This window comes from Aplidium turbinatum, chromosome 1 (genome assembly GCF_918807975.1).
Source record: "Aplidium turbinatum chromosome 1, kaAplTurb1.1, whole genome shotgun sequence".
NCBI lineage: Eukaryota > Metazoa > Chordata > Ascidiacea > Aplousobranchia > Polyclinidae > Aplidium > Aplidium turbinatum.
In genome coordinates this window covers 47165484-47180433 of record NC_137472.1, presented here as the reverse complement: position 1 = coordinate 47180433, position 14950 = coordinate 47165484, and the positions used below count along the sequence as shown (strand labels likewise).

At 43.4% G+C, this 14950-nt stretch overlaps 1 protein-coding gene across 1 annotated transcript in view; it reads right to left on the bottom strand.

The window, feature by feature from the left end:
• The window catches only part of LOC145781360 (uronyl 2-sulfotransferase-like), an 87565-nt gene extending 73592 nt beyond the window's left edge, over nt 1-13973 (bottom strand). The window contains exons 1-2 of the mRNA XM_082593146.1: nt 13792-13973; nt 13393-13616 (exon numbers count right to left, since the gene is read on the bottom strand). Coding sequence (XP_082449272.1) covers nt 13393-13616; nt 13792-13918 — 351 coding nt within the window. The 5' untranslated portion in view covers nt 13919-13973. The remainder of the gene's footprint in view (nt 1-13392; nt 13617-13791) is intronic.
• Between the last annotated feature and the right edge of the window lie 977 nt (nt 13974-14950).

Genomic DNA, 14950 nt, shown 5'->3' with positions numbered 1-14950 from the left:
AAGATGGAACAGTCATTGATGATATGATCTGCGGTCTGTTCCTCGGCACCACATTCACAGGAGGAGGAAGACGCCATTCCCCATTGGTGCATGGTTGAGCGGAAAATCCCGACGCCCGTACGAGACGGTTGAAGCGCACCCATGCCTGTCTAGGTAGTGTTAGGCCGATGGGGCGTGTGTCGGCGTCGGGGATGAACGAATAGAGTCTGGTGGCGTTTGACTTCCATTCAGAATTCCATTTATGGTCCGCCCAAGCAGCCGCAGAGATGTCTTGTACATCAGCTTCATTGATAAGAAGTTGAGCGGCTGGCACGATGGGTGTCTTGATTTCAGTCGACGGGGGTGCTCATTTGGGAGAGCAGAGATCTTGTGGTAAAGAAGGTGGTTAGGCTCCAGTCCCCGTCGACCGAGCGACAGAGTGGCTTCTTCGCGACGAAGCTCAGCGGGTTGGATGCCAGCGAGAATGGGGAGATTGTCCAATGGTGTGGGACGCAGGCATCCGGTCACTGTGCGCAGAGTGCTGTTTATGGCAGTGTCGATGTTGTGGCAGTGAGCACTGCGACACCAAGCAGGTGCACAGTACTCTGCAGAAGAGTAGACAAGGGCTAAGGCTGCTATACGCAAAGTGTCAGCCCTCGCTCCCAGCTAGAACCTGCCAGGCGCTTGAGTAGCGCAGCGCGGGATGTGAGTTTCTTGCGCAGTGACACCAAATGGTGGCGGTATGTGAGCGATCTGTCCAGTGTTACCCCAAGATATCTTGGTTCGGGGCAGAAGAACAGAGATTTTCCGTTGTTCTGGACGTGTAGCTCACGATCAGCTTCCCGATTGTGGAGGTGGAAAGCTGCTGCCACAGTTTTGGTTTCACTGAGTTTCAGTCGCCAGTTCTGGAGATACGCTGTGAGAGTTTTCATGTCCTGGCTCAAGGTGTCTTCTAGATTTTCCCACGACTTTGTGGAGTGGAGAATTGCCAGGTCGTTCGCATAAGCGTATTTTGCGGAGACCGTAGTTGGCAGGTCGTGGGTGTAAATGTTGAAAAGAAGTGGAGCCAGGACCAATCCCTGTGGGACGCCGTTTTTCAGGCGTCTCAGTCTGGTTCGCCGTGAGCTACCGGAGGTGAGGGTGAAGCTTCGATTCCTGACAAGTTCCATAATCATATGAACCATATGTCGGTCAGGAAGCAGGTGAAGCAGCTTGCAAGTAAGGCCGCGATGCCATACGGTGTCATAGGTGTTCCAGCCAATTGTTCACCAAATCAAACGTCATATAAAAACCGTTATGGTCTACTTAACCTAGCTGGCATCTTACGTCATGGAAATTGCTAGAAAATGTCCAAATATTGCACCATCGTTCGTAAGACCTGATGAAATATTGCATCAGCCGCTTTGAACACGGGTTTGAATTGCGTGACAATGTCTTTCATTATTGCGTCACAGTTACTGTGTACGTGCATTTGAGATATCGCAAATTATTCTAGTCATTTGTAAAATTGTTTGTTGGAAGTCAGTCGCAAGTTTAACTGTTTGCTTGGTGCTTGCTAGCTGGACAAATTTTCCGTCTTTTATCTAAGTAGTTTGTTCTGTAGTGACAGTTTTTTAGAGGTGTACGGCGTTGCATCTCGATTTTGATAGCCGCGGGCTAATTTTACAGAAATACAAGTTTGAATAGACGTTTCAAAGGAGTGTTTCTTGTTCGGTCATTATATTCAGACGAACGGATTCGGGAATCTTATGTTACAATTTTCCCACAAAGAGATTATGGTTTACCGCTGTGACCATAAAAAATAAAAGACGTTTTTGTTAGCTAGTAGGCCAAGAAGCACTTGAAGGCATAAAAAAAATAAAAGACGAGTTCTTGTCGGTTGGTAGGTCAAGAAGAAATTAAAGCAAAATAATAAAAGAAGATCTTGTTGGTTGGTAGTCTACAGAAGCAAAAGAAAATTAAAGACATTTCTTCTCAATTGGTACTGAAGAACTTCAAGTTAAAAATTAAAGGCGTTTCTTTGTTGGTTCTGAAGAAAAAACAACATTGACATTCATTTGAAGAAAAAAGATTAAAGACAATCGATCTGTGCTTGAAGATTCAAATGAACGAACCCAAGCAAGTTTTGTGGAACTCTAGGACTTCATATACCCGTACAACTACGGTTTCGTGCATTTAAATTCTTTTTGTATTTTTACGGTATTTGCAGTTAAGTTTTTTATAACTTAATTTTGTGTGTTTGTGTAACTTAATTTTTTTAATTGTTAAATTTAGCCCCAACATTTAATATGTCTACACTCGGTGGCGACAGGGACTCGACCGCCGTCGACTCGACTGAGTTTAAGCCTGATGGTGTTCTTTGCGGTCGGGCAGGTCATTCTGGGGAGGGACCCAGTAACGATGAGGCTAAGTCAGTTCGAGAGGCCCGGCATCTTAGACGGGATATTTTGACTCAAATTGGGGAACTTTCTGTAGCCCTAGGTTCTTTGAGTGATAAGCAGGAACTGTTAATTTTTAGATCTAAGTTCTCTACTTTGGAAGAGGAATTACGGCATTTCCATGCTCTTTTGACTAAAATTTTTAACTCTGCAATCTTGGCAGAACTTCGTGATAGGGTAGATCCCGAATTTAACTCGTTAAAAAATAACTTCGAACAAAAAGAAAGTGAGTTCTCAGATAGGTTGGATGCTGACATACATCCTGAGGATAGCGCCTCAAATGTAAGCACTAGGATGTCTGTGAGCTCGTCACGGATAGTTGCACAAATTAACCTGCAGCTAAGACGAGAGGAGCTCCAGATACAAGCTGACGCCGAAGCGAGAGCTGCTGAGGCCGCCATGAGAGCTGAGACCATACGAGTTGAGGCCGAAGCGAGAGCTGCTGAGGCCGCCGCGAGAGCTGAGGCCGTACGAGCTGAGGCTGCCGCGAAAGCCGAAGCGAGAGCTGCTGAGTTCGCACTCAAAGACGCACAGTTGAGGGCTGAACAACGTAAAGAGGTAGCTTTGGGTGAATATCGATCAGATGTGGGCTCCCGGCGTAGCTCTAAGAAGGGATCTTCTAGGCATTCCAGAAGTGAACATCAATCGCGGTTAAGTTTAGATAACCTTTTCCAGACACCTGTCCAATCCGTAAGTGGTCCAGTAAAATCCACACGTTTTCCAGCTGTTTCAGGAGGTCTCGGGGCCGCGGCTAAGGGTCTTCCGAATGCTGTAGAGCCAAGGCCTGTGAATTATAACCGAACTCCTCCCCCAGAGCGTACAGGTCACGGGGCCACCATTAGCAGTAATGCTTTGCCCCCTTCACAGTTTTCTGCGCCGCTAGGTTTTGATCGCCCAGCAACACGTAATTTGGGTGGTTGTGAGAGGCGTATCGCGTCTCCCGACTTTAATGTGTGTAAGGAGCGTGATCGGGTTGTGCATGTGACTGAGCCCCCTCAACTCCTTAAGGGATATAGTTTGTCTTCTTCCGCTAAATCGAGTTCTCAACAACAGGATTGCTTTTTTGAATACCAAAATAGTAGGACGTTTTTCGATAAGGCGGCCTTGATTGGTTACGATGGTAATAATATGCCATTTATCTTCTTTAAAAATCGTGTTACGGCCTTAATGGCAGCTTCACCCTTTAAAGGAACTCGTTTGACTTTGTTACAAGCAGCTTGTGTTAGAACAGCTGCGCAAACGATTGCTAATTTGGTTTCCGACACTCCTGGCTTGTCAGAAGAAGACAGGATAGAAATGTCGTTAGCTCGCTTGTCCCAGCGTTTTGGGGTTCGTGGAGGTCTTTTCGCCGAACCGGAAATTAGAAAGTATCGCTATGGTAGCAAATTGACTTCGATCTTTTCCAGTGATTTGAAAGAGTTTAAAGATGAATTGTCGCAGTGTCTGCTTTACGCGCAAACTTATGGTCAGCGTGACAAATTGGAAGGAGGTTTTGTTTTGGATTTAGCTAAGCGACTCCCGTTTGACGCTAAGCAGCGTTATCTTGACTTTTTAGGTGATCAGTATGGTGGTACTGATGAGCCTACTTTTCAGAGTTTGTTTGAATTTGTAGTACGGGAGGAAACGCGTAAGTCGACTGATTTTAGCATTATGCTAATGGGCGATTCTGGTGAGTCGCAGCATTTTAAAAAGTTTGGCAAAGGAAAATTGCCTTCTTGTCCGGTTAGGCAGACGTCGGTAAAACCCCACGATGATGTGATGTCAGGGAGTTCGCAGTACTCGACTGCTGTTGGCGCAGTAGCGGCGCCACGGGGTGGACTGGGGTGGACATGTCCACCCCAGTCCTATTTAGGGTCAATTTTGTAATTCGTCGAGATCCGATGAGAAAACTTGGGGGGTGTATGCAGGGGGTTAGGGGGGCCTAGTGACTGCGTCATAAATTAATTTCAACTTCTTACGTACCGTATGAATTACTTTTGCAGCATTAACATACGAAGAAATGAAGAATCTTCATTGTTATCGCTCTGTTGTATTGATTGATTGCAGTCTAATTTTACCATTTTGAGGTGATGGCTTTTATCACAGATGAGACACAAGCTTTGTAAGGCCCAATAGGCAAAGGTTTTGATGGGGCCATCAACATGTCAGGCAAGGATGAAGGTGCACAGCAACACCTAGTTGCAGCGGGTCCCAAACTGTCGGTATACTTTCATTGTTTTGCACAACCATTAAATCTTGTGCTTGGGCACAGTGTTGAAAACGTAGCGACAGTAAAAACAATTTTTGAAACAATTGGTAACATCTACCACTTTATGGATTGTCTCCTAAGAGACATTTTTTGTATAAAGAGCATTTGAAAAAGGAGGGAATCACGTCTGGAAAAATTGCATTGCACTCGTTATCTGATAGGTTACTTTATAGATGGTCTGCACGTTCAGATGATCTGGATGTTATTACTAATGTAGCCTATATCAAGCACTGCTGTCAATGTTCCAACAAATGTCAAGCGAAGGTGATGGTGTAGCCAGGCGCGAATCTAAAAGTTTTTTCGCGGGGGGGGGCCAGAAAATTTGAAAATCAATTAAAAAGAAAGAAAAAGCTAAACAGATATGAACAATGATACTACGACATATACGATATGCTAGAAAATAGACATTAAAACAACCATTTTCATCAATTGTGATGCCGAGGGACTAATATCAGCTGTTTAGAAGCATATCAAACCATTTGATGCGGAAACATACAATTTTTCACAAAATTTCGGGGGGGCCCGGGTCCCCTGCCCCCCCCCCCCCCCCCCCCATAAATCCACGCCTGGGTGTAGCTACTGGTTTGTTGTTCCGCATCAAGCAAACTGAATTTGTTACTGCTAGTCTTATTCCTCATAAATGCTTTTCGTTAAGTATACAGGTTTCAGATTATTTAAAAAGTGAAGAAATGGATCTCACCACTGGAGTTGCTGCTATCAACGACTTGACAAGAGCATTTGACTCACTGCATTCAGAGGAAGGGTTTTACAAATTGGATTTCAACTCATCGCTGTTTGCGGATAGAAATCAAATTACCAGTGAAACCACCACGACGGCTATAAGCGCTGCCGCTACACCCAAAGCCATTTCTGAGATGGTCAGATATTATTGATAGGCTGCAACAGTCTTCCGTGGAGTGAATCTTAATCCTTTTCAGAAAAGTTAAGAAGAAATTTTTCTTTATCCTTTGACAGAATGCTAAATGAACTTAAAAAGCGTTAATCGGATCAAGCATCTGAATTAATGTCAAATGCAGCTGCATTTTAGTTCATGCACATGTCTCCATCAGATTTGCCTAAAGTTGAATATTTTGTCAAATTCTATAATTTCGATGAAAATCAGGTTGGGCAGCATTAGGATCTTCTTTTTTTGAGGTCAGCTAATTGTCACAAGTGGAAACTAGAATTTTAAAAGCACCAAAGTAGATTGACCAAGACCGCGTGGTTGTGTTTGCCTTCACTTTTGAAACTGTGTGGACAAAACGATCTTAAATCATTTGTACAGCGAATTGTTTCATATTATTACCACTATTGCTACTTTGCCCATGACTGTGGCATCTTGTGAACGTGTCCACAGCAAAGTTAAGACGGTAAACAATTATCTGCAACCTGCCATGTCATCACAAAGACTTGAACATCTGGTTCAGATCAGTAGTGAGTGAGACATTGCCGACAACACTAGTCCTCATAAATTGGTGAAAGCTTTTAAACTGACCTGCGAGCGCAAGAAAACTTTAATGCAGTGATTCTTAACCTATGGCTATGGGTATTATTGGGTAATAGCCAGGTTTTTTTAAATTCTGTTTATGGGGCCACCAAATAAATTTTTATGAGGCCGCCTATCATTGCAGTTTGCAGCAGCTCCATGACATAAAATAAGGACAAGCTTGCTAACACCAAGATCGTAGTCGGCAATTCTAGGGACTGCAGAGGAAATGTATGGGAGCGTTTGGCCCCATTCTATTCTTTTGTTCATAATTTATAGTCTGCTCAATGGAAAACGAACTTTTGCCCCCTTTCAATTTCCATTGTTTATTTTTCAATAAATTTCACAACCGAGCTGCAGTGAATCACATCGCAATCGGTAATCTTAGTGACCATACTTTACGGTAGTGTATTACCTTGAAATATTTTTGTCCACCCCACTCATTTTTGGCTGGCGCCGCCCCTGTTAGTTGGCGCACCGCGCGGTGGTGTGGCCAGACGTAGTGACATGCTGGCATGCATTTGTTGTTCGTCACGTGGTCAAGTTGAATATCATTTTTTGTCTAATTGTAAAGAATTTTTGCGCTTGACACCTAAAGATCGGAGAGATGTCATTGTGAAAGCTGGCAAATGCTTGAATTGTTTGCGCCAGCATATGGTTAGGGATTGCGTTCATGCAAATAACTGTCGTAAGTGTGGCCCTAACAACGATAGGAAACACTAGTTTCTTCTGCATGATTTTTATGTGACGTCACGTGATTCTCTGGTTCGATCGGCAAAGGTGATGCTGGTGCCAGAGTTCCTGTGCGTAATGTTAAGATTGGAAATGTTAAAGCAGCCTTTAATCGCGTTACTGCTGCTCGTGTTTTGAATCCAATGACTGGCAAATCGAAGTTGGTGTATTGTCAGCATGATCCTGGTTCGCAGTTGACGTTTGTTTCGAGTGATTTGGTGTGCAAACTTGGCCTTAAACCGTATGATAAAGCGTCGTTTAAAATGAATACTCTGGCTGGTCAGAAACCTACTTGTGCTAACCTTGTTAAACTCAACATCCAGTCGTTAGAGACAGATGAACTGTTTTGTGATATAACCTCGGTGGTTAACCCAGCTTGGGCTGACGATGTTAAAACTTTACCGCATAAACAGGATTTAAGTGGTTTCCGTCATTTTCATGACGTGAATATGTTTCATTTGAATGATTGTAGTACTGTAGATGTACTAATTGGCAACGACAACGCTTATTTGATGTGGGCAAAAGAAGAACGTGTTGGTGAAAATCGTAGTGAACCGCATGCTTTACTCACTCCTCTCGGTTGGTTGGCTTGTGGTGGTAAGTCACCCTTAGATGAAAGCGTTGCAAATGTGTGCAGAGTGCAGACGTCTTCAGAGTCGGATGTCATCTCTGGCTTTCAGCGTAAAATTGAGTCTCGTGATATGGAAATAGCAGACCTGAATAAAGTCATTCAGGATTTGACCTTGCAAAATGAAACCTGTGAATTGTCTCGCAATGATATTTTGGCTAGAGAACTTGTCGAACCGAATATTGAGTTGAAAGATGGTCGATTTGAGATACCTGTTTCGTTGAAGGAAGATATGATCTACCTAACAATTTTGTGTTGGCGTCAGATAGAGCTGCTGCTTTAAGGAAGAAGGCTTTAAAACAACCTGAACTTTGTGATTTCCTTACTGACACCATGAAGGATCTTAAATCTAATGGCTATATTGAGCGTGCTGGTGAAGCAGAAAATGTAAAGGGATTTGAATGGTATTTACCATACTTTGTGACGTCACAATTAAAAAAGCGTATGGTTTACGATGGCAAGTCTAAATTTCGAGGAACTTGTGTTAATGATGTAATGTTTTTGGGTCCTGACTTGTTAAACTCTCTGGCAGATCTCTTGGCTAGATTTCGGCTTGAAAGGTTTGGTTTCGTGGCCGATATGACCAAATACTTTTTTCACATTTTGGACTCTTCAATTCGTAAGCCTAATTTTATTGAACTGCTTACGTACACCAGTAGTGCTGTTCTGGTCAACTTGTAGTGGTAAGTTCTCTCCAAGACATTGGTAAACGTGGGAAGTATCAACTTGGGAGGGTGCATGAGGTAGTTCCACAAATTAGGAAAGGGAAGCCTGGTTTTGTCTGCGGTGGCCGACACTTGTCTGAGCCCAAAACACAAAACAATCGGTTATTATCGCAACCATTGTACATAGCGTCATTTTAGCGTGTACCTATGGTACCAATTTCATGTATCGTCGTGTATTATTCGTATTGTTGTTCATTCTTTGCATGCCCTTTGTATTTACGTATTAACTTAAACGTGAGTGATTCAAACAATTTGTGTATCGTGTGTTTTTATTCATTGGCTCACAATTGTCGTCAATTCTTTTTTAGTTATGCCATGTCAGACTGTTATAACTAGGGGCCGCTATGTTCCAGCCGATTGTTCACCAAATCAAACGTCATATAAAAACCGTTATGGTCTACTTAACCTAGCTGGCATCTTACGTCATGGAAATTGCTAGAAAATGTCCAAATATTGCACCATCGTTCGTAAGACCTGATGAAATATTGCATCAGCCGCTTTGAACACGGGTTTGAATTGCGTGACAATGTCTTTCATTATTGCGTCACAGTTACTGTGTACGTGCATTTGAGATATCGCAAATTATTCTAGTCATTCGTAAAATTGTTTGTTGGAAGTCAGTCGCAAGTTTAACTGTTTGCTTGGTGCTTGCTAGCTGGACAAATTTTCCGTCTTTTATCTAAGTAGTTTGTTCTGTAGTGACAGTTTTTTAGAGGTGTACGGCGTTGCATCTCGATTTCGATAGCCGCGGGCTAATTTTACAGAAATACAAGTTTGAATAGACGTTTCAAAGGAGTGTTTCTTGTTCGGTCATTACATTCAGACGAACGGATTCGGGAATCTTATGTTACAATTTTCCCACAAAGAGATTATGGTTTACCGCTGTGACCAATAGGCAGCTGTGAGATCTAGAAAGACAGCGCCGGCCTTCTTTTTTGCCTTAAAACAATCCTTGATGTCTTGGGTTAAGAGTGTGACGTGATCTACGGTGGATTTTCCGCCCCGAAACCCAGCTTGCTCTTTTGGAAGGAGCGGGTCGATGATTGGGTTGACGCGGGCATGGATCAGTCTTTCGAGGATCTTAAAAGGAACACAGAGGAGGGATATCGGACGATAACTCCTTGGGTCCTCTGGTGGCTTGTGAGGCTTAGGGATCGCAACTACTAGAGCTCTCCTCCAGATTTTTGGGATTGTGAGGTGGTGCAGGCAGGAAGAGAGGAATCTACGTAACCAGGACTTTAGGGCAGGGCCAGCATGTAGCACAAGCTCAGGGCAGATCTTATCGGGCCCTGGAGACTTGTGTGGTCTCACTAGGCGGAGGGCGGTGGCAAATTCCTCTGGAGTGAAGTCTCCAGAGATTGTTTCTTCTTGTGGTGTTTCCACTCGCCACAGGAAAGATACTTCCTTGGCAACAAGGCGGGATGCCTTGCGGTCCTTTGTCTTGTAGACCCCGTTCTGCACTAGCTGAGAAGCGATGGCATTTGCAGAAACGGGGCACTGACGAGGGGAGTTTGCTGTGTGCCCAGTGAGGTTGTTGATGATGCTCCATGCTTTGCGGATTGAGTGTGAGAAGTCGATGGTTTGGACAGCTTCATTCCATCGCTCAAGCTTCTTTGTGTCCAGCCGCTCAAGTAGTCTAGTGGCGGCGGTGTTAGAAGCAGTGTGGCGTTCCCCTTTACAATTCTGCCTGCGTCTGAATAGTTCTGTCCGCTAGAGGTCGCCAAGGCTGGAACGTGGCTCGCGCCGCGGATGAATACTAAACAGGGACTTTTGAAAACAACAACTCAGCGATCGGACGTGGAATGAAGTGAAGGAAAGCGATGCACAAAAGACAATAAAGAAATGACATTCGGAAATCGGAACATGGCTACAAGGTTGAACCCGGACTATTGATTAAGGACATTTATTCTATTAAGTAGTATTGCTGTGTGTGTAACCTGGCCTACCCTGGTGACCTTAATTTGTATTAGCTTCTACCATTGTCAATTAATGTTAAATTGTGTGTACTTTGAATTATTATACTACTTCTACAATGCTTACACTATTCGACCACCTACAACCCATACGCCAAAGCAGCACCACTTGTGGCGGCTAGGTATGAGCGATAGAGAGCTTCACACTCAGAGTCCCAGCATGGTGTATAACTGGTTCGATGGCCACGTGGTATTGCGGCCTTTGCCGCAGTTATTATGGCATTGCAGAAGTCCTGGTATGCCTCGTCTGCGTTGCATGTTTCAGTCGATGGTAACTTTGCAGCAGACTCATTGGTCAGGAGGCTGTATTGATTCCAATCGGCTTTTTTGAAGTTCCATCGCTTCACCGGTGAACTCGGGACAGGAGCCACAAGTTTTGGGGCGATGATGAGGGACGGCCGGTGTTGGGACCGCGGGAACTTCTCAAGCACACGTCTGTCTGGAAGAGAGCTGTCGACGCTCGAGAAGACCAAGTCAGGGTTTGTCCTTGTTCCCCAGCGGCCGGAGTGGAAACTGGCTGGTTCCTTTGGATTGAATAGGAGGGCAAGATGGTTTGTAGAGGCCCAGTCAGCCAGCAATTCTCCGTCGCTGCTTGTGTTGCTGTAGCCCCAGTCGATGTGCTGGCAATTGAAATCGCCAGCGTAGAGAGTGGGGGAGGGGAACGTTGGAAGGGATGGTGGCAACATTCGCGTGGGTAGGGGCTTGTAGATGTTGACGATGTTGTTGTCTGAGATACAAATGCACACCCACTCAATCTCGGCATCAGTTGGAGATTGGTCGACAAAGGTCCACTTCAGGCTCTCATGCACAAACGTGGCAATGCCGTGCTTCCTGCTTAAGGTAGACAGGGCTAGCGTGTAGTTGGGAATAGCTAGCCTATCTGCAGAGGTGCAGTGGGTCTCTTGGAGGAGGATGACGAGTGCCCGGTTGGTATGGGCAAGCTGCTCCACAACTTTGATCTTGCTTGTTGTGTAGCCTTCTATGTTGAGCTGCAGAATGGTGGGGCGTCTGAACTTATCAATTGCCCCTTGCAGCTGTGCCGTCCGGGTGGAGGCTCTTGGTTGACAAGTTTCGTTCGGCATCTGCTTGGGTGCAGATGTTACTCACAGGATGGGGGCACGAGAAGCCACTTGTCGTCCATTCCACTTGTCGTCTTACGGTATTGCACATTGAAAACTCATCAGCAATGTCATTTATGCTGATGTCATTAAGAATATTTTGGTGAATGTTGCAAATAATATTAGCATTCAACCTCTCCTGTCCCAAAGTATTTCTCAGAAAGGTTTGCAATCTACGAAGATTGAAAGATGACATCTTACAAGCACCATGCTTACCGGGCAATCCAAGAGGATCTTAATCAGCTGAAGCATTTGAGAATAAAGAGGTTTTTCCAACTCGGACAATGCCTGGTAAGCTCTTTTAGATTAGAACAGCAGACACTATAGTTAGGAGCTGCGATTAAACGCAGGAGATTAATCCATTGCATACCAGAGACACAAGGCCTGCACAGGAGATTAAAACAATGAGTCTCCTCATAAGCATTACTGCAGTGCCGTGCCCGGTGGCCCTTTGTCCAACTCGTCCTTAATACCTTCAATGAAGGTCCTTCATTGTCTAGCGTCAAATCCAAGACAATTTAGAACTGTGATCAAACATCAATATAAGAAAAACAACAGCAATGCAAGATGCTTGCAAACAACTAAATCGAAGTACAACTTCATAGCAAATATTTTTTCTATATTATTGGGAGATGCTGCCAAAATATTGGGGGGATATATTCCCCCCATCCCCCTACTTCGGCACCACTGCTCTTGACGCAGGGCCGGTTACCAAGATTGACAAAGTGAAGATTACGATTGTTGAAGTGTTATTGCGGGGAAATTATTCCATGCATTAGGTGCCGCTGAATGGAGAGCAGTCCTTAGAATGCGTTGCTAAAGCGCACACCCCGAAAGTCGAACCAGTGCCGCTTGATCTTGAAGCTTCTTCGTTCCAGAAGTCAGGCACTAACCAACTGAGCTATCGGGGCGGACTACTCATGGTGTAGCATATGCCATTAGCCGATAAACGTACTTCAGAAATAAACAAACCCTCAGAACTCAGCAGTTTTAAATTACACCATTTTTTTTCAAAATTGGTGTGTCGTAGAACACCATCTGGCAACGCTGTTTACAAGCTTCTGCAGCATCAGCTGTTGTCTCGGAAGTGCACGTGATAAAATGGCTTCATCTCATTGGTCAAAAAGGACTTAGGTACTTTTTCCACAAACTCAAGTGACTTAAGTACTTTTAGCACAAAAAATCCGTTTGCCGCATTGGTTGCAACCTGTCGCACAGGGACTTTGCCACTTTTTCTAGCTCCAGTTTTGCTCGGGTGGACTTACGCGACTGCAAGCATTTCTTAGCAATGCTCAACTCGATTTTTGCAAAATGTGACTTAGATACTTTTAGAACTAAGCTCTTCAAATACAAATAAAATCCTGTTGAAAAAAATGTAAGAGCAAGAAACCTCAAAATGCAGAAAAGGAGGATTTTTCTTGCAAAAAGTAAACAAATCATTTACAGTAAAATGGGATGGCATATGGCAGTGATGTACGCGCACACAAAAAATATTAACGCCGTCAGCGTTAACGCAAACGTTCGAAAAATCATACGCCGTATGCGTCAACGCAACTTGTAAAAAAAGTTGGCGTCAGCGTCAGCGCATACACTAGCGTAAATTAATTTTGTTTGCTAGGTGCCAAACATTCACACGGTATAAACCACTCGAAACAAACAAGTTTTATTTTGAATTTCCACGAAGAAACACAAGCATCTGAAAGTGTTCATCTGACATTTTGCTGTGTTTTGGTTCCAATATGTCTTTGTTCATTGAAAACATTCTTTCAACTGCAGCGCTGGAAGGTATTGGCGTGTTGTAGCGAAAAGAATACATTAAAAAGTATGCGTTGACGCTATGCGCTAAAAAACCGCGAAAACTTTACGGCGTAGCCTCAAGCGCAAACTATTCAAAAAAATGTGGCCGCAAGCGTTAGCACAAACAAAAATTCTACGCCGCAGGTCTGCGGCGTATACGTACATCTCTGGCATATGGTAACCATAACCTAACGTGTCTGCTTGACTACATAGGCTATATAAAGCTAGGCCAAACGCGTTACCGTAGATAGTCTAATCATAAATCTACCTGGAATTGTTCGGAAATGGAGGGGTGTAAATGCAGCATGTTGATGTTAAGCACGGTGAAGTTCAATTTAGCAGCGAGGGATTTCATCATCACAAACGTCGTTGAACTTCCACATTTCGGTACTCTGTTGTAGAATACGACTGGTAGTTTATTGTGCTTCCAATCTTCCTCCAATATTGCTGACTTTGTCTCTTTGATTGTGCTTCGAGACTGTTTCGCGTGATCTGTAATTAGATTCTGAAAATTTCAGTCAGACTGTTAGCAGTATTGGTACCCCAGTCAAAATTTGCTAAATGTGACAAATCAGGCCGCACCTCCTGGAAGCCATGATAGCAATACCATATCTTGAAAGTCATTGGACAGATAATAATTAATAGAATGACGATAAGGCTAATTTACCTTCACATGTACATGGTTGTGGTGATTCATCATTTTTTCCAAAATAATACAACAATAATATAAATGCAATGCTGCAGTTAAACATTAAAAAAACTATTCTAAGATAGTTTGGACTAAAGGCTTTCATGTCTTAGAACTTGTGACGTTATATCAATGTTATTTATTCAATGCAAGCATTTCTATTTTCCTAAATAAGTTAGTAGGCTACTTATTAGTACATTTTGTATGTTTACTTTGCCGTTCTATAGGCTACATGTTTGCGCCAGCAGCAAAAAATAAATTGAATTGTGAATAGAATACCAAAACTGTAAACTCGCACCAAATGACTCAAAAAGCAGTCTTTTTTATCTAATCCGTATGAACTGAGAAAAAATCGTTCAAGCAAAACTTATCTGAAGCAATCACATTCCGAGAAAATAGGCTACAATTTGTCAAAACGAACTGGAACAAAAGTGTGCTACGAAATCGCCTTGCTTACACCAGCTTAGCTTGAAACACTGAAATTTATCTTCAGACATGACATTTCTATACTTTAGTAGCTTATGTAGCCTATTGATGCAAATAGGCTACTGATATTTGCCACGCAAAGATGTTTGAAACACTGAAGTGTTTGTTGCCTAAGGCATATTTGTTTTAGACGTACTGGTATGCTTTCTATTTGGGTTGTCATACAAGTTTTAACCGCAACGAGTTGCCAAGATAGATGTTTTTGCATCGAATGTGCACTAGCTCAATAAAAGGTGTAGCTTATGTCAGTGGTTTTCTAACTTTTTTGGACTAAAGCACACCAAAGAATTTCGGAATCTTCGGAACAGTGTCACATTGACTTAGGGGTTGTTCATAAAAGATGTCATCATAAGATTGCAAAAAAAATTACTCCTCCTTCATTTTCACAAACTATCCCACTGTGTCAACATCTTTGCCCCCTTTGTCCTTGCGGACAAGTTAACGCTCTATAGTTCACTATAGCATTTCAGATCCCCATTAAGTGTCTAGGAAGGTCGGATTAGTAGAGCCACTTTTCGTGTTTTTGCAAATTGTTTTCGTATGAGTTGTTTTTATTTCTTCATTCACAGTGCTTTGCATCCGTCGTATATCAAACAACGTCTGTAGGAAGCATGGGCCTTGTCGAACGACCGCAACCAGACCCACACAACAG